General features: G+C 45.4%; 2 protein-coding genes across 3 annotated transcripts in view; one reads left to right on the top strand and one right to left on the bottom strand.

Annotated features, from left to right (window-relative positions):
- The window catches only part of LOC140734405 (SLAIN motif-containing protein-like), a 28,283-nt gene extending 13,958 nt beyond the window's left edge, over nt 1-14,325 (bottom strand). For both annotated transcript variants that reach the window (XM_073058308.1, XM_073058309.1), the window contains exons 1-2: nt 13,799-14,325; nt 114-259 (exon numbers count right to left, since the gene is read on the bottom strand). In XM_073058308.1, the coding sequence (XP_072914409.1) occupies nt 114-259; nt 13,799-14,262 (610 nt within the window). In that variant the 5' untranslated portion in view covers nt 14,263-14,325. The remainder of the gene's footprint in view (nt 1-113; nt 260-13,798) is intronic.
- Nucleotides 14,326-14,393: 68 nt separating this feature from the next.
- Nucleotides 14,394-26,429, top strand: part of cetn2 (centrin, EF-hand protein, 2) — a 48,044-nt gene continuing 36,008 nt past the window's right edge. Inside the window, exon 1 of the mRNA XM_073058310.1 lies at nt 14,394-14,564. Within this exon, the coding sequence (XP_072914411.1) occupies nt 14,418-14,564 (147 nt within the window). The 5' untranslated portion in view covers nt 14,394-14,417. The remainder of the gene's footprint in view (nt 14,565-26,429) is intronic.

Here is a 26,429-nt window from a genome sequence, read left to right as displayed (position 1 = left end):
ACCAGACAATTACGACCAAGATATAATTCTCCCTTATTGGAGTAGATCCAGTCAAAATTACAAATTTGTAACAGTTGCTTATGGAGCTTATCCAGCCTGCACACATAACCTACCTTGATCAAGTCGGCACATAAGACTGCGGCAGGCGGCTTCAGTTTCTGGGCTAGGATGATCGAGCACCTGTCTGCACCATTTCAGAGGATTTTGCACCTTAGGGTCTCGGTCTGTTGTTGCTGTCTTCTTTGGTGAAACATATAACCTTCATAAAAACAAAGTGACAGCTCTTTCTCAGTCCATCAACTTTGGAAGAAAGTTTACTTTTGCAACAACTAGTATTAAACAAGGAAAAGAATGGGATTTAGTTCTGATGCCCAATACCCTTGTACATGAAGAATGCAAGCACTCAAGAAAATGATGTTGGACTGTGTAGAGTACTAGCTTAGCAACACACACAAGGTGCTGGAGCTAGAGGAAGTGGAGTTCCACACCTGCCATGACACTGAGCTCTTCCTCAGCTGCCGCCGTCTCCGAGCCTATTTCTTTGGCAAGGACTCCCCACCCTGCACTGATGACCCTTCTTCCATCTTCAAGCCTCCTGCTCTTCCTGGACACCCCGCCCTGGTCCTCTGCCCTCTCTGGACCTTGTCATTGCCAACTGCTGATGGACATTAACAACCTACACTTTTAACACTCCTCTCTCCTATTCCAGCCTCACTACTTCTGAATGCTCTGCCCTCCATTCCCTCCGCACTAATCCTAATCTCACCATCAAACCCGCAGATAAGGGAGGTGCTGTAGTAGTCTGGCATACTGACCTCTACCTTGTCGAGGCCAACTCTCAGACACCACCTCTCACTTACCCCTCAAACAGGACCCCACTAAGAAGCACCAGGCCATTGTCTCCCACACCATCACCAACCTTATTGACTATGGACATCTCCCATCCACCGCCACCAACCTCATAGTTCCCGCACCCCGTGCCTCCTCCTACCCAAGATACACAAACCCACTTCTCCAGGTAGGCGCATTGTTTCAGCTTGTTCCTGCCCCACTGAACTCATATCGGCATACCTCGGCTCTGTTTTATCCCCCAGTTCTGTCCTTTCTTACCTACATCCCTGACACCTCACACACTCTTGATCTTTTCTACGATTTCAAGTTCCCTGGCCCCCATCATCATATTTTTACTATGGATATCCAGTCCTTACACCTCCATCCCCCACCAGAAAGGCCACAGAGCTCTCCATTTTTTCTGGACACCAGACCTAACCAGCTCCCCTCCTCCACCACCACTCTTTTTCACCTAGCAGAACTTGCTCACTCTCAACTTCCTCATAGGCTCCTCCCACCTCCTTCAAACAAAAGGGGTCGCCATGAGCACTCGCATGGGTCCCAGCTATGCCCGCCTTGTCAGCTACATGGAAAAGTCTATGTTTTAAGCCTATACTAGTGACCATCACGCACTTTTCCCACTCTACATCAATGACTGCATTGGTGCTGCTTCCTGCACCCATACTGAATTCATCGACTTCACCTACTTTGCCTCTAACTTCCACCCTGACCTCAAATTCACCTGGTCCATTTCCAACACCTCCCTTCCCTTTCTCGATCTCACTTCCTCTATCTCCAGAGAATGGACAGCTTATCCACCGATGTCTATTATAAACCAACAGACCCTCACAGCTACCTGGACTGTACATCACCCCACCTGTACAAAACCCCATCCCCTTTTCCCAATTCCTCCGCCTCCACTGCATCTGCTCTCAGGATGAGGTTTATCATTCTAGAATGAAGGAGATGTCCTCCGTTTTCAAAGAAAGGGACTTCCCTTCCTCCACCACATCTCTTCCATGTCTGCTCCTACCCACACTACCAGGGTTCCCCTTGCCCTCACCAGCACCCCACCAGCTTCCACGTCCAACACATAATTCTCCAAAAACTTCTGCCACCTCCAACTAGATCCCACCACCAAACACATCTTTCCCTCTCCCCAACTTTGTGCTTTCTGCAGGGACGGCCCCCAATGTAGCTCCCTTGTCCATACGTCCCTCCCCACGGATCTCCCTCCTGGCACTTACGCTTGCAAACACAACAAGTCCTACACCGACCCCTACACCTCCTCCCTCACTGCCACTGAGGACCCTAAACTGTCCTACCAGGTGAGGCAACACTTCACCTGTGAGTCTGTTGGAGTTATTTACTGTTTTTGGTGCTCCCAGCATGGGCTCCCATACATTGGTGAGACCCAACAAAGATTGGGAGACCGCTTCACCAAGCATCTACGCCCCATCTGCCAGAACAACTGGGATCTCCCAGTGCCCACCCATTTTAATTCTACTTCCCATTCCCATATATCCATCCATTGCCTCCTCCACTGTCATGAGGAGGCCACGCTCAGGTCGGAGAAACAACATCTAACCTCCAACATAATGGCATGAACATCAATTTCTCAAACTTCCAGTACTGCCCCCCAACTTTCTGAATTTCCCATCCTTTTTTCCCTCTCTCGCCGTTATCTCCTTGCCCATCTTCTTGTGCTCCTCTCTTTCCTTTCTTCCATGGCCTTCTGACTCTTTTACCAACTTACTTCCCAGCTCTTTACTTCATCCCCTTTCCTTCAGGTTTCACCTATCACCTTGTGTTTCTCTCTCCTCGCCCCACCTTTTAAATCTACTCCTCAGCTTTTTTCTTCAGTCCTGCCAAAGGGTTTCAACCCAAAACAGTGACTGTACTTTTTTCCATAGATGGTTCAGCATTTTGTGTGTGTTGCTCGGATTTCCAGCATCTGCAGATTTTCTCTTGTTTAAAGGTAATAGCACAAGTATGTAGTGGTTATTTACATTCCAACAGCCCCATTCCTATAAAAACAATAAAAAATGTTGCTAATTTTCTTTCCTGCAGTAGATTTTAGAATCTACATGTATACTCATTTTTTTATATTTTAAAAACTGCTCAAAGTAGCAAAATGCCATCAGGAATATTTCAAGATATTATGAGTTTAAGTTTAGAATAGATGACAGTTGATACAGATCAGACCTATCATAGGTATCAAAAATTCAAAGTAGATTTAAAGTAGAATACAAAAATGGATTTTGAATTTAAAATGTGTGGTGTTTAAATACCATGATTACAGCAGGTATTGAAACAAACTGAGAGACTTATTAGCAGAATTGAACAATACAATGCAAACTCGTCGTAATGGAGTCATCCGGAACTATTTTAACTGCCTAGACCCATTAGCCTGCAGCTGAACCAAAGGTCTCCATATCCCTCCCGTCCATGTCCCTATCCAAACTCCTCTTAAATGTTGAAATTGTATCCACCACTTGTGTTGGCAACAGGTTCCACTCTCACTAGCCCCCGAATGAAGTTTCCCCGCATGTTCCCCTTAAACTTTTCACCCTTAACCCTTGACCTCTGGTTGTAGTCCCACCCAATCTATACCCCTCATAATTTTGTATACCTCTATCAAATCTCCTCTCAATCTTCTACATTCCAGGGAATAGAGTCCTAATGTATTCAATCTTTTAATTCAAGTACTCAAGACCCAGCAACATCCTTGTATATTTTCTCAGTACTTTTTCAGCCTTATTTACATCTTTCCTGTATAGAGATGAACAAAACTGCACACAATACTCCAAATTAGGCCTCACCAATGTCTTGTACATCTTCAGCACAATGTTTCAACTCCTGTACTGAATACTTTGACCTAGGAAAGCTTCCTTTATGACCTTATAAGCCACTTTCAGTAAACTATGAACCTAAATTCCCTGATCCCTTTGTTCTACCGCACTTCTGTGCCCAAACTGTTCACTGTTTACAACTTACCCTGGTTGGTGCCACCGAAGTGCAAGACCTCATACTTGACTGCATTAACTTCCATCTGCTACTTTTCAGCCCATTTTCCCAGCTGGTCAGATCCCCTGTAAGCCATGATAGTCTTCCTCACTGTCCACTACACCCACAATCTTGGTGTTATCTGCAGATTTGCTGATCCAGTCAACCATATTATCATCTAGATAAATTATTGATATGGATGACAACCAACAATGGACCCAGGACCAATCTCTGCAGCACTACACTAGCCACAGGCCTTGAGTCAGAGAGGCAACCATCTACTACCATTCTCTCCCACCATGACGCTGAACTCTTCTTCCATCGCCTACATCTCCAAGCCTACTACTTTAACAAGGATTCCCCTCCCCCTATTGATGACCCCTTCTCCGTCTTCAACCCTCCTCCCTCCTCCTGGACCCCCAGGCCTTCTACCTGCACTCAATCTTTTCATCTCCAACTGTCACCGAGACATCAACCGTCTCAACTTCACCACTCCTCTCTCCTGTTCCAACCTCACTCCCTCTGAACGCACTGCCCTCCACTCTCTCCGCACTGAGGCCAAACGGCAGCTCTCTGACACCTCCTCTTACTTACCCCTGGAACAGGACCCAACCAAAAAACATCAAACCATTGTCTCCCATACCATCACCGCCCTTATCAACTCCGGAGACCTTCCATCCTCAGCCAAAAAACTCCTAATTCCCACACCCTGCACTGCTCGGTTTTACCTCCTCCCAAGATCCACAAGCCTGACTGTCCCAGTAGACCCATAGTTTCAGCCTGCTCCTGCCCCACCGAACTTATATCTGCCTACCTGTACTCCATTTTGTCACTCATAGTTCAGTCCCTCCCCACCTACATCCGGGATACATCCCATGCCCTCCACCTCTTCAATAACTTCCGGTTCCCTGGTCCCGACCGCTTCATTGTCTCTATGGATGTCCAATCCATTTACACTTCCATTCCCCATTCAAGAAGGCCTCAAAGCCCTCCGCTACTTTCTTGACAATAGACCTCACCAGTTCCCCACCACCAACACACTCCTCCGGTTGGCGGAACTGGTACTCACACATAATAACTTCTCTTTTGGCTCTTCCCACTTTCTACAGACCAAGGGTGTAGCTATGGGCACTTGCAAGTGCCCCAGCTATGCCTGCCTCTTTGTTGGTTATGTGGAACAGTCTATGCTCCAAATCTATACTGGCACTGCTCCCCAACTTTTCCTCCACTACATTGACGACTACACTGGTGCTGCTTCCTGCACCCAGGCTGAGCTCATCAATTTCATCAACTTTGCCTCTAACTTCCACCCAACCCTCAAATTCACTTAGTCCATTTCAGACACTTCTCTCCCCTTTCTTGATCTCTCGGTCTCCAACTCGGGAGACAGACTGTCCACTGACATCTTCTATGAACCCACTGACTCTCATAACTACCTCGGCTATACCTCTTCCCACCCTGCCAAATGCAAAAATGCTATTCCCTATTCCCAGTTCCTCCGCCTCCACCGCATCTGCTCCCAGGATGAGGCTTTCCGTTCCAGGAAATCTCAAATGTCCTCTTTCATTAAGAATCGTGGTTTCTCTTCTGCTGTCATCAATGATGCCCTCACCTGCATTTCCTCTATTTCCCACACTTCAGCCCTCATCCCATCCTTCCGTCACCACAACAGGGACCGTGTTCCCCTTGCCCTCGCCTACCACCCCACTAGCCTCCGGAACCAGCACGTTATCCTCTGCAACTTACGCCACCTTCAACAGGACCCCACCACTAAGCACATCTTTCCCTCTCTACCCCTCTCCACTTTCCGCAGGGATCATTCCCTCCGTGACTGCCTGGTCCACACGTTCCTCCCCACAGATCTCCCACCTGGTACTTATCCCTGCAAGCATAAGTGCTACACTTGTCCATACACCTCCCCTGTTACCACCATTCAGGGCCCCAAACAGTCCTTCCAGGTGAGGCAACACTTCACTTGTGAGTCTGTTGGGGTCATCTATTGCATCCGGTGTCCCTGGTGCAGCCTCCTCTACATCAGCGAGACCTGACCCAGATTGGGGGACTGCTTCATCGGACACCTCCACTCCGTCCGCCACAACAGACAGGATCTCCCGGTTGCCACCCACTTCAACTCTGCTTCACATTCCTATTCGGATATGTCCATACATGGTCTCCTCTACTGCCATGAGGCCAAACTCAGGTTGGAGGAGCAACACCTCATATACCGTCTGGGCATGAACATTGAATTCTCCAACTTCTGGTCATTCCCTCCCCCCATCCCAGTTTCACTCTGCCTTCTCCTCCAGCTGCCTATCACTTCTCTCATGATTCCGCCTTCTTCTACTACCCATAGTGCTTTCCCCTTACATTCCTTCTTCACCTTTCCTGCCTATCCCCTCTCTGCTTCCCCTCCCCCACCCCTTGATCTTTCCTCTGATTGGTTTTTCCACTTGGAACCTACCAGCCTTCTCCTTCTCACCCTCCCCCCACCTTCTTTATAGGGCCCCTGCCCCCTCCCTCTTCAGTCCTGACGAAGGGTCTCAGCCCAAAACGTTGACTGCTCATTTTCACAGATGCTGTCCGACCTGTTGTGTTCCTCTAGCTTGTTGTACGTGTTGCTACTACCATTCTTTCTGACTTCTTCTACAAAACCAATGTCTAATCCAATTAAATACCTCATCTTAAATGCCAAGCAACTGAACCTTCTTAACCAACTTCTCATGAAGGACATTGTCAAAAGCCTTGCTAAAGTCCTCGTGGAGAGCATCCGCTGCCTTTCCTTCCAGAGGACCAATCTTGTTCCTTACAATCTTTTTGCTCTTAACATATCTGTAGAATCCCTTAGGATTCTCCTTCACTTTCTTTGCTAGGACAATCTCATGCCTTTTTTTTAGCCTCCTGTTTTTCTCTTAAGTTCTCTCTTGCATTTCTTACACTCCATAAGCACCATATTTGTTCCTACCTACCTATATCTGCAATGAAATGCACCTCTTCTTTCCCCCCCCACCCCCCTTATTTAGGGCTTCAGTATTTCTTGAAAACCGAGGTTCCCTAAACCTGTTATTTTTACCTTTTATTCTGATAGGCACATACAAGCGTCATACTCAAATTTTCACTTTTGAAGGCATCCCACTTACACTTTTGTCAGAAAACAGCCTGTCCCAATCCACACTTGCCAGATCCTTTCTGGCTCTATCAAAATTGGCCTTTCTCAGATTTAGAATCTCAATCTGCAGACCAGACCTATCTTTTTGAATATTTACTTTGACCCTAATGGCATTGTGATCACTGGATCCTCTACACAAACTTCTATCACCTGCCCTGACTCTTTTCCTAATAGTAGATCAAGTATCACACACTCTCTCATTGGGACTTCTACATACTGATTAAGGAAACTTTCCTGAACACGTTTGCAAAATTCTGTCCCATCTAGTCCTTTTAGATAATGGGAATCCCAGGCAATATATGGAAAGTTAAAAGAACCTACTATAATAACCTTAAGTTTCTTGCAACAGTCTGTGATCTGTCTACAAATTATTTCCTCCAAATCCCTTGGACTGTTGGTGGCCTGTAACACAGCCCCATTAACTTGGTCATAGATTTCTTATTACTGAGTTCTGACCATAATGCCTCACTAGATAAGTTCTCCAGTCTGTCCTCACTGAGCACCGCCATGACATTTTCTCAGACTCCTTTAATCCCTCCAGCTCTGTTGCATCTAAAACAATGGAACCCCATAATACTGAGCTGCCAGTCCTGCCACTCCTCTGACCAAGTGTCATTAATGGTTACAATGATCATATTTCCAGGTGTTGATCCATGTCCTGAGCTCATAAGACCATAAGAGATCAGAACAGTTAGGCCATTTAGCCCATCTGCTCCACCATTTCATCACAGCCGATCCATTTTCCCTCTCAGACCCAATTTCCTGCCTTCTCCCCATATCCCTTCATGCCCTGACTAATCAAGAATCTATCATCCTCTGCCTTAAATATACACAATGACTTGAGCTCTACAGCCGCCTATGGCAACAAAATCCACAGATTCACCATTCTCTGGCTAAAGAAGTTTCTCATCATCTGTCTAAAAGGGCACCCCTCTATTCTGAGGCTGTGTCCACCGGTCTACATCCAGTCTATCAAGGCCCTTCAACATTCGATAGGTTTCAATGAGTTCACCCCTCATTCTTCTGAATTCCAGTGAGTAGAGGCCCAGAGCCATCAAACCCTCTTCACATGACAAGCCTTTTAATCTCAGAGGGTTCGTGCACCTCCACTGGATCCTCTCCAATGTCAGCATTCCTTTCTTAGATAAGGGGCCCAAAACTGCTCATCCGCCTTTCCTACGATACTTCTTGCGTTGAAATATACACAGTTCAGGACATCAGTCACACATGTTTAATCTTTGATTCCTGACCTTGTCTGAGGTCTTAACAACATCTCCACAGCTTCATCATCTATTCTGATACCCTGGTTCCCATACCCTAACCCTAAACAACAACCGCCCCCCGCCCCTGCCCCCATACAGCACTAGTAAATCTTCCCTCTAGGATATTAGTCCCTTTCCAGTTCAGGTGCAAACTATCACTTCTATACAGGTCCCACCTTTCCTGGAAGAGAGCCCAGTGAGCTAAAAATCTGATACCCTCCCACCTACACCAAAACCAACTTAGCACCCAACTCCCCATGCAGAACCTCTTCACCCATCCTACCCATGTCATTGGTACCTATATGGACCACGACCTCTGTCTGTTCACCTTTCCACTTCAGAATGCCGAGGACTCAACCTAGAGTTATCCTGGACTCTGGCACTCAGGAAACAACATACCATGTGGTGACCTTGCTCTTTCCTGCAGAACCTCCTTTCTAGTCCCTATCACCACAGCTTGCCTCTTCTTCCCCTTTCCCTTCTGAGTCACAGATTCAGTGCCAGAGACCCAACCACTGTGGCTTTCCTCTGTTTCTTCTGCTAGACCATTCCCACCCTTCCCAACAGTATCCAAAGTGATATACCTGCTGTTGAGGGGGATGGCCACAGGGGTACTCTGCACTGGCTGTTTAACCCCTTTCCCCTTCCTGCCTGTCACCCAGTTCCTGTGTTCTGCATCTTGGGTGTAAGTACCTCTGTATTGGCACGTGGCCAAGTGGTTAAGGCATTGGTCTAGTGATCTGAAGGTCACTAGTTCAAGCCTCAGCTAAGACAGCGTGTTGTGTCCTCTAGCAAGGCACTTAACCACACATTGCTCTGCAACGATACCTGTGCCAAGCCATATCGGCCCCTGCCCTTCCCTTGGACAACGTCAGTGGTGTGGAGAGTGGAGACTTGCAGCATGAGCAACATGAGCCAATCTCCCATACCACCCTGCCTAGGCCTGTGCCCTGGAAACTTTCCAAGGCGCAAATCCATGGTCTCTCGAGACTAACAGATGCCTGTATGTTTCATCCATCACCCCTTCAGCCTCCTGAATGATCCAGAGTTCATACAGCTCCAGTCATCAGGGGCACTGGAGGTCTCGCTGTCTTCCCACATTCTGCAAGAGGACCATTCCAATATCCTGCCTGGCATCTCTACTGTTCTAACTGAGCAAATACAAAAGGAGGAAGAACAATAAACTAAGTGGGGGGGGGGGGGGGGGGAGAAAAAAATGATCTACAGCTTTTTTGCCTTCTTTGACTAAAGCTTAAAAACCTCCGCTCTAATTCTTACCACTCCAACTATGGCTGCCCCACTTTACCCCTGCCTTACTTTAATTTGTTCTTGCTAATCAATCCCAAATGCCAATTGGCTGCTGCTCAATACACCAAACTACCAGGAATCGCTGCCTTTTCAATTCACTCAGCGAACCTGAGTGAGCTACATCTTCTCAGGCTTCCAATCTATGATTGGCCACTGCTCAAAGCACCAAACTGCTGTGAGTTGCTGCCTTTTCTAACTGACTTTAGAGCCCAAACCAACTTCCCAACTTTATTTTCTTCTGCTAAAGCACAACAGCAAACTAAATGAAAATACTTTTTTTTTCCATCAGATTAGTAATGCATTCAGCCCCATCAGGGCTTTCCTTTAAACAAGAATTTGCTTGACAAAGATTTTTCTAGCTTCAGTTGGAGGCATGATAAAAAGTGAACTGAACTATTGTTCTCAATACAAGATTTAGGTCATTTAATGAAATAGCAATCATTGATGGTATTTGTTTTAAATCAAATACAAACATAATTAGGAGCAAGCCCCTGAATCAGCTATAAAATTAAGTTGCAGTAGGTCTAGGTGTGACCCCAAACTACCCATTCCCCTCCTACCTAACAAACCCCAATGAATAAAAAATATTCCACCACCTAGTCAGGGAATGGAATTCCAAGGACTTCCTGAAAACTACACTTCACGTCTTCTAAAGAGTAGTTCCAGATTATTCCACAAATGGAAAGATCCTCCCTACAGCCACCTGCGAAAACCCTTCGGGATCTTAATTCAATCAAGTCCTACTCACTCTTCTAAACTCTACAAACCTCTTCTCATGAGAGGAAGTTGGTCACATAACCTACCATTCTAGATACTAATCCTGTAAACCTTTACCAAACTGCTTTCAATGCATTCACATCCTTTCTTAAATAGGAACATTAATATTCTGCACAGTACTTCAATTGTACTCTCAACAATACACTATAATAGAAGCTTAATTTCCTTGGCATTGTTTTCAATTCCCTATAGGACTTTCCCAATTACCACTCTGTCAGAGACTAACAATGACATTTGGAGAGTTCTACATTCTTTTGTTGATGCTTCAAAACCTCTTAAACCATCAATATAATGAGCTGTCAACAATACTCAGCCATAGTTGATTGGATCCGAGTATTCAATGGATGGGTGGGGTGGAGGAATGCAAGCCAGGTGCATTAATCCAAAGAAAAGTAAAATCACGTTTACAATGTTTGAAGATTTATGAGGTCATTGATGTCAAGACATTTTAAATGGAAACAGCAGGAGCAGCCAGATAGATTGACATATTGGGACTTTTAACAGGTGAACAAAAATTGGATGTTGATTTGCAAAGTACACAAGGTCACTGATTGCTGCAGTTATTTACCAAACACTGAAGGCATAGTGCAGTCATGCATTGGTGAATTTTTATTTGATCTGTTGTATTAATATGTAACCACCTGAGCACATAAAATGTTGTATGTGGTCCATCATGTTAGTTTTCTCTCATACATCATTCTTTCCACCAGTTACTTATATTTTATAAATTAGCTCCTGGTTGGAAGACCACAATCTGTGTGGATTAGTGATAATATCTTCTGCTCGCTGATATTCAACACTGGTGCACCTCAGGGGTGTGTGCTTCACCCACTGCTCTATTCTCTCTGTACCCATGACTGTGTGGCTAGGCGTAGATCAAATGAATAAATTTGCTAATGAAACAACCATTGTTAGTAGAATCTCAGATGGAGACAAGAGGGTGTACAGGAGCGAGATATGCCAACTAGAGGAGTGGTGTTGCATCAACAACCTTGCATTCGACGTAAGACAAAAGAGCTGATTGTGGACTTCAGGAAGGGTAAGACGAAGTAACATATAACAATCCTCATAGAGGGATCAGAAGTGGAGACAGTGAGTAGTTTCAAGTTTTTGGGTGTCAAAATCTCTGAGGACCTAACCTGGTTCCAGCATATCAATGCAGCTATACAGAAGGCAAGACAGTGACTATACTTCATCAGGAGTTTGAAGAGATTTGGTATGTCAACAAAAACACTCAAAAACTTCTATAGATGTACTGTGGTGAGCATTCTGACAGGCTGTATCACTGTCTGGTATGGGGGGGAGCCCCTACTGCACAGGACCAAAAGAAGCTGCGGAGGGTTGTAAATTTAGTCGGCTCCATCTTGGGTAGTAGCCTCGAAAGTACCCAGGACGTCTTCAAAGAAAGGTGTCTCAGAAAGGCAGCGTCCATTATTAAGGACCCCCAGCACCCAGGGCATGCCCTTTTCTCACTGTTACCATCAGGTAGGAGATACAGAAGCCTGAAGGCACACACTCAGTGATTCAGGAACAGCTACTTCCCCTGTGCCATCTGATTCCTAAATGGGCACTGAACCTGTGAACACTACTTCACTTTAATATATATTACTTCTGTTTCTGGTTATCTTGATCTATTCAATATACATATATTGTAATTGATTTATTGATTATTTTTCCCTCTTCTTCTATATTATGTATTACATTGAACTTTTGCAGCCAAGTTAACAAATTTCACGACACATGCCGGTGATAATAAACCTGATTCTGCTTGCGCATCAGGCTGAGCATTGCTGATTTTTATCCTGCTCATAGACACAAAAGATAACATGCCCCAGGTATTCTGATAACTGCATGCCTAAACTTGGAAGCTCAACCAGCAAAGGAATACTGATAGCAAAATACAGAAAAAGATTAACAAGATATAGCACCAGGTAAAGAATCCTTCTGCAATACCCTTCACATTCTCTACAATACAGCCAACAAATCAATAACTTCTGACCAGTCACCACTTTGCAATTCAAATAATAATTTGCACACATAAAGATCTAATAAATAGTCAACAGATGAAGTGACCAGAATTGGAATACAGGATCAGATAAATGCCTACATATCAAATGAAAACCATTTTAAAAGCAACAAACCTGGAAAAATATGCACAGCCATAATCTGACAGCAATTTATAATTATGTACTTCCTTTCAAAAGAAAATAAAGAGCCTAAGTCATTCACAAGAACATTGACAAACAAAATTGAAAACTCACTGTCAATAGATACTCAAGACAAATGGCAGACAACTAAATTCAAGAATGATAGCACAACTAACCTAAGATTTAGGACAGAAAGTATTACACAAATTAGGGAGGGAGTGAGACAGGGCAGGGCGAGAACGGTTCAAATATTACAGAATTGCTTAAACAAAAGGCTATGTCAGTCATCAAGCTCTGGGATGGTGATTGAAGATGAGGATGTGTGAAGACCAAGTTTATTGAGGAGGAAAGAAAAGTGAGGGACCCGAGTTGCAAGAATGATATAATACAGAAGTCCAGAAGTTGAGCTAGATGTCAAAAATACAGTACGATTTTGATGTATACTGTTAAAAAAAACGTGGTGGAAGGGGTTCTTTTAAGAACTGTGGGAGGCATCAAAATTTCTTTGAAGATTGAGTTAGACATGCATTTGGGAGTCTACAACTTGCTCTAGAATACCAAAAGGAAAAATAGAGCCAAGGCACTAACTTCCAAGATCAAAGAGAGCAAGTTCTGTTTATTTGGGGGGGGGGGGGGGGGATGTTAAGATTCAAAGGCAAAGGGACATACCCGAATAAAAGAACTGTTAACATTGTCCATGAAAATGAGAGCTAATTTTCATTAGTTTAACACAAACTAATTGTGTTTAACTAATTTAACACAAACGTTCTGGCACAATAAGCTGGTTGTAACCTTAAATAGATGGAAGAAAATAATCCCTTACGGCATTATCTTGAAGAGAGACTACCTAATGAATCAAAAAAACTTCTACCACTTTGTTTGAGGACACAGACCCATTGATTATTAGTTACGATAACCTGATTTTCATCATTGCCTTTAACTTTGCAGCTAACAACTTAACATTAAAGTAACACACTTTTCAAGGCCCATTCCTCTATTAGTTTCGACATCCATATTTACTCAAAGTAAGGAAATTCTAAATTGCGCGCATATTACACAATGGAAGGATGAATATGCAGGATATTTCGAGTATCAACGATCTCAAACTACTCTCCATTTCTGGCCGATACAATCCGGATATCAGAGAAATGCTCCATAACAAACGTGGTAGTTTATAGCAGCAACTTTGCTGAACTGGACAACAGGGTTGAAATAATACAATTTAAAACGATGGCAGAGAACGGAGCGAGTTGCACACCAACTGGAGTCAACCCCTACGGTCGTGCACCAGATGCTCTCACCAACTATCCTCCTCCACGGCGGATGGATCCGGGTCGAGGTCGAGGACATCCTCCTCCAGTAACACGGACTGTTGCTGCTCGTCGGCGCCACCCGGAGAACGCAGCCAGCAGCCGGTGATCGTGCCGTCTCCGGTGAACAAAGCCTCGTATTCGCTCAGTAACGGGACGCCTGGGCTCAGCTGCACATCGAACCCGTCGCCGACGCAGCCAGCGGGCGCCGGTGCTCGGCCGGGCGAGGGGAGCTGTCCGGTGTCGATCCCCGCCTTGGCTCCGCGGCCGCTCCGGATCCGCAGCTGCTCGTTTTGCAGCTCCAGCTTCTTCACCAGGTCCTGCAGCTTCTTCACCTCCTTGTCGGCATCGGGCAGCGCACTCACCATGGCGGCAGAGCTCCCCGGGACGACGGACAAGCCGGCATCGCCTACCCTGTCGGGCTCGACCGCGTTCGACCCCACCATCGGGCGCATCCGTCACCTGTAATCACTGGCTTCGTCTCACCATTGTAGATAAAGGCGACCTCTGACCCCAACCGGTCCGCTGACATGCGCATAGCCCGAACGCGCCGACTGCGCCTGCGCCAAGCCCCGCCGCCCGGATTTGGCGCCACCGGTTTCAAAAATGAATGAAAAATCGACAACGGCCAATCCGGCTGCAGATGTGCTGGAGACCTCTACTAACTTATCACTTGGAACAGCCAGGACCACGATGGGAAATCAAGTTCAAGGGCGTTTATTCTCATCTACTGCCCAACTACTTCTTCTGGACTGAGGTACACAGTACATACAACTGACAGACAACACATCAAGTGATATAAGGTGCATTTACAATACAAGTTAAAAAGTAAACGATGGACAAATTATGTGTCGATCTTTATTCGAGAGAGTCTGTAGCATGGCGAATTGTTGGGTGAACGATTAGCTTTTGTTGTCTCGGGGGCTTTACTACTGATTGCTTGGAAGGTGGTGGATGCTGTTGCTATTTGCTGTAGTAAATGGGAGAGGGGAGAGGGTGCCTTGTTGCTTGCGCGTGGGAGGGGGAATGGGGGCTTTAGGGTTCTATCATTTTTACTGTCACTCATTCTTTTGGGGTACCCTTCTGTTTTCATGGATGTCAGTGTTTCAAGAATTTCAAGTTGTTTATTGTATAGATTCTCTGATATCAAATGGAACTATTGAATTATTAGAATCAATTAGTAGCACAACTTCAGAAATGCTATTAAAAGAAGGATAATCTCTGGATACTACTTTTTAACTCTAAGATAACCTATGGAGTTTAGTGGATGGTTCAAATGCAACAATTGACACTTAAAGGTGTTAATTTTTATAACTGACACTTAAAGGGTGTGTCAAATTTTATGAAATTAATTTCTTCCTTTATGAAATCTTAGTGTCTTGTTATTATTACTGATCTAGGAGGAAGCAATTCATTCAAAAAAGATTTTGGGTAAATGTCTACTTCAACGTTGTTTTCAATGTTGAATCCAAGGGGTCAGTATGGACATAGTGGAGGATTACAAATACCTGGGGATACGAATGGACAATAAACTGGACTGGTCAAAGAACACTGAGGCTGTCTACGAGAAGGGTCAGAGCCATCTCTATTTCCTGAGGAGACTGAGGTCCTTTAACATCTGCGGGACGATGCTGAGGATGTTCTACGAGGCTGTGGTGGCCAGTGCTATCATGTTTGCTGTTGTGTGCTGGGGCAGTAGGCTGAGGGTAGCAGACACCAACAGAATCAACAAACTCATTTGTAAGGCCAGTGATGTTGTGGGGGGTGGAAATGGACTCTCTGCCGGTGGTGTCTGAAAAGAGGATGCTGTCCAAGTTGCATGCCATCTTGGACAATGACTCCCATCCACTCCATAATGTACTGGTTAGGCACAGGAGTACATTCAGCCAGAGACTCATTCCACCGAGATGTAACACTGAGCGTCATTCCTACCTGTGGCCATCAAACTTTACAACTCCTCCCTCGGAGTGTCAGACACCCTGAGCCAATAGGCTGGTCCTGTACTTATTTCCACTTGGCATGATTAACTTATTTTTGTTTAATTATTTATGGTTTTATATTGCTAAATTTCTTCACTATTCTTGGTTGGTGCTGCTGTAACGAAACCCAATTTCCCTCAGGATCAATAAAGTATGTCTGTCTGTTTTCCTGCCCAATCTCCATATTTTTTGATTACTCAAAAATGCAGAAATCTTTTGTTCTCAGTTTTGAATGTAACCGATATCTGAGCTTTCACAGCAGTTTTGGTTTGAGAATTCCAAAGATTTTCCATCCTCTGAGTGAAGAAATTGCTCTCATATAGTCTAAAAGCACAAGATTCAAGATGCTTGTTGTTAAATATTCAACAGAATTGGTTTATTGTTGTTGCGTGTATCAAGATACAATTAAAAGCTTTTGCTTGTTACACCATTCAGATCATTCCATTAATAAGTACATGTTTAAACCTTGAAACAATGCCATTTGCCCATCCTCTTGTCCTTACCAAAGTAACAGGGGTAGGTTCTTGTTAACCTAATTAAGACTGACCTGATCAAGAGAAACAATATTGACTTCATTAAGGTGCTCTATCCACTTGATCTGTTTAATGCAGTTACAAAGCATCACACAAAGTGGATGTCATTACCGATAAAATGGTATAATTATTAGAAAACATTGAGGGTTGTTGGGAATTAAGGAGAAACCCCAGATTTCACACGTTGACCTCAGTTTTAGATGGATCTCTTCCAAGAGCCTTTTTTGGCTGCAATTAATTGATGTGCTTTTCTAGTTTGTAAGAATTGTAGTTGATTTTTGAAACTCCTTTGCAGATTTATAATCTCTGTTAAGAATTTATTCCTCAGATTAACATGTGCTTCATTTAAAATAATAAAACAGTGATTAATTTGGGAGCACCTCCTTCTTGATTGAGCTGGGGAAGAGTTCAAAGTAAAATTTATTATCAAAGGACATATATATCGCCACATATTCTTTTTCCTGCAGGCATACTCAACAAATCTATAGAACAGTAACTGTAAACAGGATCAATGAACAACAAACTGTGCAAATGAAAATACACGTAAATAGCAATGAATAATGAGAGTATGAAATGAGAAGATAAAGAGTCCTTAAAGTGTGATCATTGGTTGTGGGAATACCAGAAACAGAATGATGTAGTTATCCTCCTTGGTTCAAAAGCCTGATGGTTGAGGGGTAGTAACTGCTCTTGTTTACAGTTTAAAGATCCTGTTTACAGTTACTGTTCTATAGATTTGCAAAGTACCCCCCGCAGAAAAAGAATCTCAAGGTTGTATGTGGTGACATGTATGTCCTCTGATAATAAATGTTAATTTGACTTTGAATTGGCTGAAGACTGGCATTTGTCATGCTAGGGACCACTGACCAACTGGCTGTAGTATTGTCATTAAATGTTGATTTATTTAACATCATTGTAGTGGTTAAAAAGTAATTTATGTTTGAAACCTTGTTGTGTGGTGTTAAGTGGTGATGTGAACAAATGATAATGTGGCCCTTTGATAATTGTTTGAAAGATTCACTTATAGCCAAAGCATATGTTCCTAAGATTGTCATAGCCCGGGGTGGTAGTGAGGATAAGCTCCCACTACCTATAAAATGCTCCAAATGGTGTGCGTCTCTAACAGCCTCTGACAACTATTACGAACCCCGTAACTGGGTCACTTACCAGCAAAGATAGAGAGGTCCGCTGAAGTCTGATGGTACTATTTTTAAACGTTTTTATTTTTAAAGGGGCACAAAAGTAAGGTTAATACAAACATTCAGATAATATACGTCGTCAATACTCAATCTAAAGCACGGGTATAGTAGTAATCAACAATAAGAATTAGCTCTATCGTTTGTCTAGGGGTAAAACTATTGTCCAATGGAAATATAAAAGTCTCGCCAGTTCATGAAAGCTTTTAGCCGTTTGAGGGACCGCTGGGTGTTCACGGGTTGGAGAGAGAAAATAAACTTGCCAGCCTTCTGGGACTCAAAGCGTGGAATCGGGAACGGGAGTTCCCCGTTGTCAGTTCGGAATCCTTTTCGGGGTTATCAGCCACTCGATTCCCTAGCTAGGGGATCCAAATCACACGTGGCTCCCGAGCAGCTTCCCGTTCTTACGGGAACGATGAGCGATGGTGTCTCTGTCCGGTGCATCGCTGGAGTACTGCCTCCTGCAGTCTCCTTTTTATCATGACTGGCAGATTTGTAAATGTCAATCAAGGTAGGGTGATACAATCCCCACCCCACATTGCCCGAGGGTGTCCATGTCCCTGATAGCTGGCACGTACTATAGAGTTGCAATTCACACAGGTGAACAATGGTCAAATCTGTTGCATTCTCTCACTTCCTGGGTCCAAGACCCGAATTAATAGCGATCTTGCGATTCTCCGGAAGGAGAGGGCTGGTCCCGCACCCTTCGGCCCCCTCAGAGCTATGGTACATTCATAACATCCCCTTCTTCAGAGCGTTTTCACCAGTGGTGGAAACGAAGTGATACAGAGTCCTACTGGATTTTAGAATTTAACACAATACACAAGCTTTTCGTTTCACTACAGAGCTATACAGTTATACATTTAATTCAGCATCTAGAATAAACAATCCGCTAGCACATTATCACTCCCCTTAATGTGCTGTATCTTAATATCGAATTCTTGCAGCATCAGACTCCAGCTTAATAACCTCCTGTTTTTATTTTTCATATTGGCCAGGAATACCAACGGGTTGTGATCGGTATAGACCACTAGGGGGTTTTTGCGCTGGACAAATGTACACTTCAAAAATGTTGTATCGCCAACACAAGTGCCAACAATTCCTTTTCCACGGTAGAGTAATTCCTCTGGTGTACATTGAACTTCGGAGAGAAATATGCTACCGGGTGCTCCACTCCATCCCCGGCTTGCTGTAAGAGGACCGCTCCTGCAGCCTCATCACTGGCGTCCGTGGCCAAGGAGAAGGGGGTTAACAGATCGGGCGCTTTTAACACAGGGTCATGGCACAATATGGCTTTTAACTTTTCAAAGGCATCCTGACAAGAATGACCCCACTCAAATTCCGTAGGAGTTTTGTAAGGGGGAGCGCAATGTCCGCGAAATTTTTACAGAATTTCCGATAGTATCCCACCATGCCCAAAAATCTCCTCAGGGCCCTTTTATTGTAGGGTACAGGGACCTCGGAAATAGCCCGGACCTTCGCCTGCACAGGGGTCAACTGCCCTTCTCCCACCCATACCCCAGATAGGTGATCGTGGCATGACCAAATTCACTCTTTGCGAGGTTTACTGTAAGGTGGGCTGCCGACATTTGGGGTGAACAGATTTTCTACAGCCTCCAGGTGCTCCCCCCAGGTGTCATTCCAAACCACCACATCGTCAAGATAAGCCTGGTGTGGGTTAACCCCCTTTATCACTGCGTCTATCATCCGCTGAAATGTCCCTGGTGCATTTTTCATCCCGAACGGCATAACGTTGTACTCGGACGGAGTGACAAAGGCTGAAATCTCTCGAGCCCTGTCCGTTAACGGAACGCACCAGTACCCCTTTAACAAGTCAATTTTTTGTGATGTACCTCGGCCTTCCCCACTTGATCAATGCAATCATCCACCCTGGGGATAGGGTAAGCATCTGTCTGGGTGACCGCATTGACCTTTCGGTAATCGGTACAGAATCTTATGGTACTGTCCGGTTTTGGGACAACCACGCAAGGGGAAGCCCACGCGGAAGAGGATTCGCGGATTATCCCAGCAGCTAGCATATGTTCAATCTCCTTCTCTACTAGCTGGACCTTTTCAGAATTCATCCGATAAGGGGCCTTGTTTTATAGGTTGGGTTGAGGTAACTGTCACATCATGTTTCGCCCCACTACACCTTCGGGGAACATCTGGGACATGAGTCTGCATGCCGGTTAATGAGCTGTATTACCTGCTCCCGCTGTTCAGGCTTTTAAGTGGCTAACTTTCTCAGCAAGGCTTGCCAATACGATAGAGTTCTCCAATCTGGTGGGGACTATACCTATCTTGTCGAACCGCTCTGGTCCCTCCTTACCATCCCCCCTCTACCTCATCGGCTTTCATGGCCGCCCCCACCACCGCGGGGGGTGGTTTCATGGTACCTTTTCATCATGTTCACGTGAACTAACTGGGTCGGCTTTCGCCAGTCGGGGGTTTCGGATCACGTAATTCAGCGAGTCTATTTTCTTACGCACTGTATATGGTCCTTGAAAACCTCGCCTGCAGGGGTGGGTAACTACCGGGATAGGACCAAGACCCGGTCGCCCACGTGAAACTCTCGTTTCTCTCGCTCTCGGGTTATACCACCGACTCATTTTTTCCTGGGAGTCTTTAAGGTTTCTTTTGCCAAGGCGCATACTTTATGCAGCCTTTCCCGGAATTTCAGAACATAGTCGATCACACTGACTTGGACGGTCGGGCTAGACCACTTTTCTTTCAATAGGGTTAGGGGTCCCCTGGGCCTGTGACCGAAAACCAGCTCAAACGGACTGAACCCCAGGGAGCACTGGACTGTATCCCTTATGGCAAATAACAAAAGGGGTAAAGCCTCATCCCAGTCTCGGACGTTCTCCTGACAATAAGCTTTAAGCATGGTCTTTAGTGTAGCGTGGAACCTTTCCAACGCTCCTTGGGACTCCGGGTGATACGCAGAGGCCAGAATCTGTTTTAACCCTAACTGGGTCATCATCTGCCGAAATGCGCTAGACGTGAATGTACTTCCCTGGTTCGATTGTATCCTCCTTAGGCAGCCCCACTGTGTAAAGAATTTAATAAGGACCTTCACCACCACAGAGGTCCTAATATTACCGTGTAGCGGTGCACATCAGGGTCATGATATACTGCCGCCCACTCGCAGTTTTAGGTAAGGGTCCCACAAAATCCACAATGGATTCGGGGAGAAAGGCTCCTCGCATGCGGGGATGGGTCGGAGGGGTGCCTTTAGGGATACTTGGTTCAGCTTACCCACCACTTGGCATGTAATGACATCTTTTACAATACTCAGTAATATCTTTTCTCAGGTTTGGCCAATAGAACTCTCTCTGAACCCGATTCACTGTCTTCATTATTCCCAAATGCCCACCTAAAGATATCTATGTATCTAAGTAAACTTACCATACTTAGAACTTTTTAAAAGCTATTATTAATGCTTTTTGAGAGAGTGATTTAGATGCATATCATATTTTTACTGAGTTATTTTATGTATTTATTTTTGCTAAAAACAAGTGTATGGGACATTGTAAAAAATGTTGAATTTCCCCATGGGGATGAATAAAGTATCTATCTATCTAAAGGTCCCTTATGAGCTAAGTTCAAAATTTCGTCCCCGATATACTTTCGGAACTACTATCTGATGTACCACCGCCCCAGTCCTCATCCACCGGTACCGCGGGGGGCCTCCATTTCCTCATCAACACCCCCCTCCTTCAGGTAGTAACCCTCGGGTTCTGTCTCAATCTCGGTCTCAGAAAGAACCGGACTCCCTCAAGGCTGTCAGCTCCTCGTCCATCTCCCTGTTCCCGTACAAACTCTCTTCTCCCTAAGGGCAGGTCTACCTCCCCCCCCCCCCCCTTTTCTCTCTCCTCCCTCCCTACTCTCCGGTTTACCTTCCTCTGACCCTCGCTGGTACAGAGCCGGTAGAAACGTCTCGGCCAAATCAAAAACTGGCTAAATTTAAACTGCTCTCATTCTCAGCTGCCTTTTTCGACATGCTGCGAGTGACCGCGCTTGCGGGATAGACCTTAGGATCTGAGGGAGTGGTCTCAACCCTCACAGGCTGGGTTGTCAGCTTCACGGCTGCACCCATCTTCCCACCCGCTAGGTCGTTACCCAGAAGGACGTCCACGCCTTCCCCCGGCAACTCCGGCAGGACCCCCCAGTTCCACTGGTCCCGACAACCAACTCGCAATCTAGAAGGACCTGATGCAAAGGCATCACTTCGGTCCATTTTCCTATGCCTCTCAGGGCTACCTCTCCCGTCTGAGGTCCGAATTTCAACACGTTTACCGCTAATTAATGATAGCTCCGCCCCCGTGTCTCTCCAAATCCTTTACGGGAATTGGTGGGTCCTCCTCCTCAAAGACACGGTTCCTTCGGAACTTAAACGTCTTCCGCCCCTCCAGTATTCCATCTACCTGGGGCCCCTCTCGTCGATTTTCTGATCGACGCAATACAGCCTATAGGGATAGCTGATTTCCCTTTTTCTGGCTCCTTCCTCGGAGCGGGGCATTTCTGATGCAATATGTCCCACCCTTCCCACAATTAAAACAGGTTAAACCAGGAAATCTCCAGGTTTCCGGCCTGCTATCCTCACTTTTCCTGCTAGCTCCCGGCGGAGTTTCTCCCTTAGCCAGCGGGCTCTCCCGACCGTTCCGACGGTCTCTCGGGTAACCTTTTGGCGAGGAAAAACTTTGTCCTGTGGGTTAGGGCATATTCATCTGCGAACCTAGCAATTTCTGAGATGGACTTATTCGGCTTCTCATTCAAATACATCCGGATCTCCTCCGGAACACACCCTTTTAATTCCTCAATCAGAAATAACTCCCTGATACGCCCATAATCCCCGTCCACCTGTTCCGCGGTGCACCAACGGTCCAAGAGCACACCCTTTTCATGGGCTAGCTCGGTATATGTTTGATTCCACCCTTTCCGTAAATTTCTGAACCTTTGTCTATAAGCTTCAGGTACTAGCTCGTAACTCTGGAGAATGGCCTCCTTTACTTTGGCATAATTCTCCGCTTCCCCCTCCTCAATGGAACAACGCCGCATATGCTCGTTGTGCCTTCCCTTTTAACACACTTTGTAACAACGCCACCCACTGCTCTTTGGGCCACTTCTGATTTACTACCACCTTTCAAAAAGCAAGAAATAACTATCAACATCCGACTCTTCGAATGGAGGTACTACCCTCAACTCCCGACTAACATTAAACCTCTCCTCTCGATCTAACCCTGGATCTCTTCGCTCTTTCCTTAACTTCTCCATCTCCAAGGTCATGTTCCCTCTGTTTCTCTTTCTCCTCATACTCTCTTTGCTTTCAGCTCGGTCCTGCTCTCTCGGCCCATTCCTTCTCGTTCTTGGCTCGTTCCTTCTCTTTCTCGGCTGCTTCTAGCTCGTTTTTAGCTGAATTTCTTGCTGTCTTTGCCTCTCAGCTTGGTCCTGCTCTTTTTTTCACCTCTAACCCCTTTAGTTGGGAGCTCCTGGTCCCCGTTCTTTCTCCTTCTCAGCTGCTTCCAGCTGCTTTATTTTAAATTCATGTTCCAACCTTAATTCTCCAACTCTAACTGATCCGTCCCACTCGCTAGTGCCTTTTCAGGGATATTTTCCAACTCCTCAGCTGCAACACCTTCTTCCCAATGTAATACTGAGTTATGACCCTTCGCACTTCCCGCTTTTTCATTGATGACCTCACCTCTGTGAGCCTTAACCCCTTCGCCAGATTTACCCAAGTCTAATTTTTGTAGCCGCCTCTAGCGGCCCCCAGAGTTGGGTTTTTTCATAAATTCATCCACGTCCATCTTTGCTGGTTTCCCGTCTGGCTACCCAGATCTGTACCAGATCCAAATTTTTTATTTTTTTTTGACTTACCAACCCAATTCACTGACCCTCCCAATTTGGTGTCAAATCCCGAGACGAGTACCCCAATGTTGTTACGAACCCCGTAACTGGGTTCACTTACCAGCAAAGATAGAGAGGTCCGCTGACGTCTGATGGTACTATTTTTAAACGTTTTTATTTTTAAAGGGGCACAAAAGTAAGGTTAATACAAACATTCAGGTAATATACATCGTCAATACTCAATCTAAAGCACGGGTATAGTAATAATCAACAATAAGAAGTAGCTCTATCGTTTGTCTAGGGGTAAAACTATTGTCCGATGGAAATATAAAAGTCTCGCCAGTTCATGAAGGCTTTTAGCCGTTTGAGGGGACCGCTGGGTGTTCACGGGTTGGGAGAGAGAAAATAAAACTTGCCAGCCTTCTGGACTCAAAGCGTGGAATCGGGAACGTGAGTTCCCCGTTGTCAGTTCAGCATCCTTTTCTGGGTTATCAGCCACGCGTGTCCCAAGCTGGGGGAACTGAATCAAACGTGACTTCCGAACAGTTTCCCGTCCTTACGGGAGCGATGGTGTCTCCGTCTGGGGCGTCGCTGGAGTACCGCCTCCTGCAGTCTCCTTTTTATCATGACTGGCAGATTTGTAAATGTCAATCAGAGGTAGGGTGATACAATCCCCACCCCACATTGCCCGAGGGTGTCCATGTCCCCTGATAGCTGGCACGTACTATAGAGTTGCAATTCACACAGGTGAACAATGGTCAAATCTGTTGCATTGTCTCTCATTTCCTGGGTCCAAGACCCGAATTAATAGTGATCTTGCGATTCTCCGGAAGGAGGGGGCTGGTCCCGCACCCTTCGGCCCCTCAGAGCTGTGGTACATTTATAACACAACCAAGTCCAACTCTTGGCTTTCACGTGTGGTTTAGCTACTAGGCCCGGATGAACTGTTTCTATTGACAAGAGAAGGGGCAAAAGTGGACCACTGGTGCCTCAAAACCAGTTGATTCAGGCAGGTGGGGCTCTCAGCCTTGGACAGCAGCCCGCCTAGGAGAAGGAAAAACTCTGATTTTAAACCTCTGCTGCCTTGTGGTCACCACCACCCCACCCCCCCCCCCCCCCCCTCCCCCCCCCCCCCCCCCCCCCCCCCCACCCCCCATGGAAAGACTTCGGGAGTAAATGCTGAGGAAGAAAATCCGGAGCCAGGGTCCCTGAGGCAGATTGATGTTCTTTACAACTTCACTCTGTGATAACACTGGTGCCAAGCGCTTGCCCTTCCCTTGGACTACGTCAGTGATGTAGAGATGGGGAACCTGCTGCATGGGCAACAGCTGGATCTTCAAATCTTCCACCCAGGCTTGCGCTCTGGAGAGGACACAGCTCACCAGAGGCACAGACCCATGATCTCCTGGGATTGATTGTTGCCTACTACTACATGAAGCCTGCAAAATTTTCAATACAATGATCTCCACTAATATCATTCTAAAACTGTTCACACTTGAGGCCTTCTCTCTTGTGGTTATTGACCTTATTATATACTGTACCAGTAACACCCAACTTAAAGCTCTAGTCAAAGCATGCAGCTACTGGTTCCAGTGTAGTTTCTAATTAGTATAGCAGTGGAGCTCAGCAGTCTTATGATTAATAGAATCAATTTCTGAAATAACACTCAGTCCGCGACAGAACATATTTAAAACCTTTGAGTGTAAGTGGGGCCTCTGAATCACATTCAAAGTTCAAAGTAAAATTTATTATCTGTGTACATACATGTCATCACATACATAGAAACATAGAAAAACCTACAGCATAATACAGGCCCTTCAGCCGACAAAGTTGTGCCAAACATGTCCCTACCTTAGAAATTACTAGGCTTACCTATAGCCCTCTATTTTATTACGATTCATGTACCAATCCAAAAGTTTCTTAAAAGACCCTATCATATCCGCCTCTACCACTGTTGCTGGCAGCCCGTTCCACACACTCACCACTCTGAGTAAAAAAACTTACCCCTGACATCTCTGTACCCACTCCCCAGCAACTTAAAACCTGTGTCCTCTTGTGGCAACCATTTCAGCCCTGGGAAAAAGCCTCTGACTATCCACAAGATCAACGCCTCTCATCATCTTGTACACTTCTATCAGGTCATCTCTCAACCTCCGTCACTCCAAGGAGAAAAGGCTGAGTTCACTCATCCTATCCTTGTAAGGCATGCTCCCTAATCCAGGCAACATACAACCCTGAGATTCTTTTTTTGTAGGCATACTCAACAAATCTATAGAGCCGTAACTGTAAACAGGATCAATGTAAGAGCAAGAGCATTGTAGACAACAAACTGACGAAATGCAACTATAAATAAGTAGCAATAAATAACGAAAGCATGAAATAACAGGATAAAGAGTCCTTAAAGTGAGATCATTGGTTGTGGGAGCATCTCAATAGATGTGTAATTATCCCCTTTTGTTCAAGAGTCTGATGTCCTTGGACCTGGTGGTGCGAGTCCTGAGGCATTTGTACCTGCTACCTGATTGCAACAGCAAGAAGAGAGCATGGTCTGGGTGGTGAGGATCTTTAACGATGGATGCTGCTTTCTGACAGCATTGCATGTGGATGTGGTGGGGAGGGCTTTACCCATGATGCACCGGGCTGAATCCACTTCCTTTTGTGGGATTTACTACAGAACTGTTACTATGCCAGCATGCGATGTAAAAACATGGATGAGTTGTGACTGATGAACATAACCTGTTTTTTCATCCAGAAACATTAATAAAGCATAGGATGAGGAATAGCACCTTCCTTCATTTGATACGGATTAACACAAGTATAGCACATGTGACTATTTGCCAGGCAGAAATGGTCCTTGTCATGCTCCACGCAGGTTAGGTGGAAGCAAACTGGTGATCAAACCATTATAATTTCTAGGCCAGTTTAGGTATTGTCCCAATAAATTTTCCATTTTCAAACCACACCATCAACAAACTACTAGAAAAGGTGTATGCTTTCACTGGCCATAATTTCTAAACTAACTTGAAGAAAAACCACTTGGATAAAGGAAGGTACACAGCAGATT

Source organism: Hemitrygon akajei, chromosome 10, assembly GCF_048418815.1.
Source record: "Hemitrygon akajei chromosome 10, sHemAka1.3, whole genome shotgun sequence".
NCBI classification, from domain to species: Eukaryota; Metazoa; Chordata; class Chondrichthyes; order Myliobatiformes; family Dasyatidae; genus Hemitrygon; species Hemitrygon akajei.
The sequence above is the reverse complement of the archived record's forward strand: the minus strand, read 5'-3'. Positions and strand labels throughout refer to the sequence as shown.